General features: G+C 39.2%; 1 protein-coding gene across 5 annotated transcripts in view; it reads left to right on the top strand.

The window, feature by feature from the left end:
- The window catches only part of LOC113821599 (serine-rich adhesin for platelets), a 109,346-nt gene extending 105,668 nt beyond the window's left edge, over positions 1 to 3,678 (top strand). For 2 of the 5 annotated variants that reach the window (XM_070115653.1, XM_070115652.1), the window contains exon 11: positions 595 to 960. In XM_070115653.1, coding sequence (XP_069971754.1) covers positions 595 to 785 — 191 coding nt within the window. In that variant the 3' untranslated portion in view covers positions 786 to 960. Of the gene's footprint in view, positions 1 to 594; positions 961 to 1,233; positions 1,367 to 1,985 lie in introns of those variants that run through there. The other 3 variants (XM_070115654.1, XM_070115655.1, XM_070115656.1) reach the window with 3 other exon arrangements.
- The last annotated feature ends 624 nt before the right edge of the window (positions 3,679 to 4,302 follow it).

Below are 4,302 nucleotides of genomic sequence, written 5' to 3'. Positions count from 1 at the left end.
TGTGTGTGTGTCCTTCACCCGAACAGGCGAGGACTTCGAAGCCAAACGCCGTGTCCGAATCCGTTCCTTTTCTAACCCCTCTCATTCACCCGAACAGGCGAGGACTTCGAAGCCAAACGCCGTGTCCGAATCCGTTCCTTTTCTAACCCCTCTCATTCACCCGAACAGGCGAGGACTTCGAAACCAAGCGCCGTGTCCGAATCCCTCCCTTTTCTAACCCCTCTCACCCATCCGAACAAGCAAGGACTTCGAAACCAAGCGCCGTGTCCGAATCCCTCCCTTTTCTAACCCGTCTCATTCATCCGAACAGGCGAGGACTTCGAAACCAAGCGCCGTGTCCGAATCCGTTCCTTTTCTAACCCGTCTCATTCATCCGAACAAGCAAGGACTTCGAAACCAAGCGCCGTGTCCGAATCCCTCCCTTTTCTAACCCCTCTCACCCATCCGAACAAGCAAGGACTTCGAAACCAAGCGCCGTGTCCGAATCCGTTCCTTTTCTAACCCCTCTCATCCATCCAAACAAGCAAGGACTTCGAAACGAAGCGCCGTGTCCGAATCCCTCCCTTTTCTAACCCTTCTCATTCATCCGAACAGGCGAGGACTTCGAAGCCAAGCGCCGTGTCCGAATCCGTTCCTTTTCTAATCCCTCTCATTCATCCGAACAGGCGAGGACTTCGAAGCCAAGCGCCGTGTCCGAATCCGTTCCTTTTCTAACCCCTCTCATTCATCCGAACAGGCGAGGACTTCGAAGCCAAGCGCCGTGTCCGAATCCGTTCCTTTTCTAATCCCTCTCACCCATCCGAACAAGCAAGGACTTCGAAACCAAGCGCCGTGTCCGAATCCGTTCCTTTTCTAATCCCTCCCACCCATCCGAACAAGCAAGGACTTCGAAACCAAGCGCCGTGTCCGAATCCGTTCCTTTTCTAACCCGTCTCATTCACCCGAACAGGCGAGGACTTCGAAGCCAAGCGCCGTGTCCGAATCCGTTCCTTTTCTAATCCCTCATACCCATCCGAACAAGCAAGGACTTCGAAACCAAGCGCCGTGTCCGAATCCGTTCCTTTTCTAACCCCTCTCATTCACCCGAACAAGCAAGGACTTCGAAACCAAGCGCCGTGTCCGAATCCCTCCCTTTTCTAACATCTCTCATTCACCCGAACAGGCGAGGACTTCGAAGCCAAGCGCCGTGTCCGAATCCCTTCCTTTTCTAACCCCTCTCATTCATCCGAACAGGCGAGGACTTCGAAGCCAAGCGCCACGTCCAGGGCAAGACAGGTCACAGGGTCGTCGTGGAGAGCAGCAACGACAACGCGGGACGACCTTCCACGGTGGTCAAGAAGGTCACGTCACAGTCCAGGGTCGTTATGTAAGTTGGAGTTCGGCCGTCGACTGAGTGAAGAATTAAGGATTATTTTTTTTCAAATTGTTTCATTCTTTTTTTTTCTATTATGTACTTTAAGGAATAGGGTGTTGGGATAATGTGGTTGTTTTGGATGTTATTGATTTGGGGATTTAAAGAATAATACACATATGAACATATAGAATTCACAGTTAGGATTTTATATAATCTTTCCTTGAGGCAATATTTTTTTTCTGTATCAGTACAGCTCTCTCTCCCCTCTCTCTCTCTCTCCTCTCTCGTCTCTTCTCTCTCTCCTCTCTCGTCTCTTCTCTCTCTCCTCTCTCGTCTCTTCTCTCTCTCCTCTCTCTCCTCTCTCTCTCTCTCAGTCTCTCTCTCTCTCTCCCTCTCTCTCCCTCCCTCCCTCTCTCTCTCAGTCTCTCTCTCTCTCTCTCTCCCTCTCTCTCTCTCTCCCTCTCTCTCTCCTCTCCCTCCCTCTCTCTCTCTCTCTCTCTCTCTCTCTCTCTCTCTCTCTCTCTCTCTCTCTCTCTCTCTCTCTCTATATATATATATATATATATATATATATATATGTATATATAATTTTCTGTCAGCTGCTCTACTTAACTCTCTTTTGTATTTTCAGAACAAAAACAAAAAGAAAAGTTCCTGTTGTCGTGTGAATGTGAGGAAAGAAAATGGAAGAAAAGAGACGATAAAGAAGATATAGAAGAGAGAAGAGAAGAGAATAGGGAGGAGAACGAAAGAAGAGAGAAAAAGAGAAGAGAGAAGAAAAGGATAAAGAATATTAAAAAAGAAGAAAAGAAAGAAATATATGAAAAAAACTAAAACAACTTAAACATTAATGGAAAAGAAATTTAAAGGTCAATCAGACATTAATTTATTTCTTATCTTGAGCTCAATATCTAAGAGAATAGTAAAAGAAATAAGATTTTGCGCATTTTTATACTGGGATGAAAATTATTCAAAAACAGGAAGTGATGAAGAAAATTTAAAAAATCTGAAAGTGATGAAGAAAATAAAAAAATCTGAGTAATGAAGAAAATAAAAAGATCTGAAAGTGATGAGGAAAATAAAAAAAATCTGAAAGTGATGAAGAAATAAAAAAAATCTGAAAGTGATGAAGAAATAAAATAATCTGAAAGTGAATGATTTTTGTGAAAAAAATATTTTGTGAATATAAAAAGGTACAAAACTAAGACAAGGAATGCCCGACAAAGACTTAAAATAAGAAACAAATACATGATTAATTAAGATAATGTGTGAATAATTGATAATAAATATAATAACATGAAAAAAGGAAGACAAAAGTTCCTCTTTATTTCTCAAAAAAACTTTCATGACGCAATTTTTTTTTTTTTTACAATTGCTAAGTAGACACTTACAAAATAAGTAGATACTTATAAAACATTTTTTTTTAACATACTAATTGTTAAATATAACGCATTTAATTTTTACTAGTCTGTGATATTATGCTGTGTGTACTGAATAATTTTTTTTTTTTTTTTTTTTTTTTTTTTACCTTTTTTTGATTAAGAAGGAAATATTAATTTATGTAATTTTTTCTTCACGCATTTGGAAAGGCCTTCAGTACGCATCACTCACTTATGCTCATTCTGACATTTAATGAATAATGGATAATGATATTTGTAATAATAATAATGTTATTGTATTGTGGTTAATGTCTGTGTACATATGGAGCCCCTTTTTTGTACTTTCTTATGGTGATATTTGGAATATATGTTTTTTTTTTGTCTCGCCTATTATATAATTGTGAATTGTCACAGTGCAGCTTTTTTTTTTTTTTTTTTTTTTTTTGCAATGCCCCCCCCCACCCCACCCTCGCCCCTACTCTCTTAATAATACTGTTATATGCTTTTATGTCCTCTATAGGAATTCGGTCTCAGCAGCCACGTCGGAGTGAAGACGTGGGTCGGAGTAGAAATATTTGTCCTGCAAAAAGAGGTTCATTGAGCCTGGGTGTTGGTGTCGGTATCCACGTACGCACACACGGTCATATGTGAGGATATACAGACATACGAGTACATATGGATACGTGGATGTTAGAAGGTACACGCTGGTATGCACACACACATACGCGTACGATCACGTACACACACGCAAGGACACGCATAAGCACACACACACTCACACACGCACACACGGACACCCAAGGACGAATAGAACCTTCATGTCTCCCTCTGCAACATGCCTGGGTTGAAATTCTCACGCAAAAGCCCCATGTTGCAAATCTGCAATATGTTTCGTTTTTACTGACATTCATAGCATTTAATATTATTAAAACATTTACTTTGAAACACGTGTTTTAATCATTCTCCTTTCACGTTCCTGTTACGAGGAGAGTCCGAATCTGCTTCATATTACAAATTTATAACTAGAATATATATTTGACTTGAATTTACAATTTGTTTTCAAAATTTTTTTCTGTTTTAGCATTTTCTTATTTTTTGTTTTTCTTTTCTCATGGTCGGTGAATTCTAGTTTTGCAAAAAGTTTCAGTGAAAAGACCAAGGACTATCATGATCTTTTGAGACCAAATTGGAGATTCCTTTTCGGACACAAAATAAGAAGTGAATTACCCATATATGCATCTCTCTCCCTCTCTCTCTCTCTCTTTCTTTCTCTCTCTCTCTCTCTCTCTCTCACTCTCTCTCTCTCACTCTCTCTCTCTCTCTCTCTCTCTCTCTCTCTCTCTCTCTCTCTCTCTCTCTCTCTCTCCTCTCTATATATATATATATATATATATATATATATATATATACATATCTACATATATACATGTATCTATACATGTACATATACATACATATATACATACATATATACATATATATATATATATATATATATATATATATATATATATATATATATATATATATATATATATATATATATATATATATATATATATATACATG

The sequence above is a fragment of the Penaeus vannamei genome, chromosome 37 (assembly GCF_042767895.1).
Source record: "Penaeus vannamei isolate JL-2024 chromosome 37, ASM4276789v1, whole genome shotgun sequence".
In the NCBI taxonomy this organism is placed as follows: Eukaryota; Metazoa; Arthropoda; class Malacostraca; order Decapoda; family Penaeidae; genus Penaeus; species Penaeus vannamei.
Note: the sequence above shows the minus strand (reverse complement) of the source record. Positions and strands in the feature narration are given on the sequence as shown.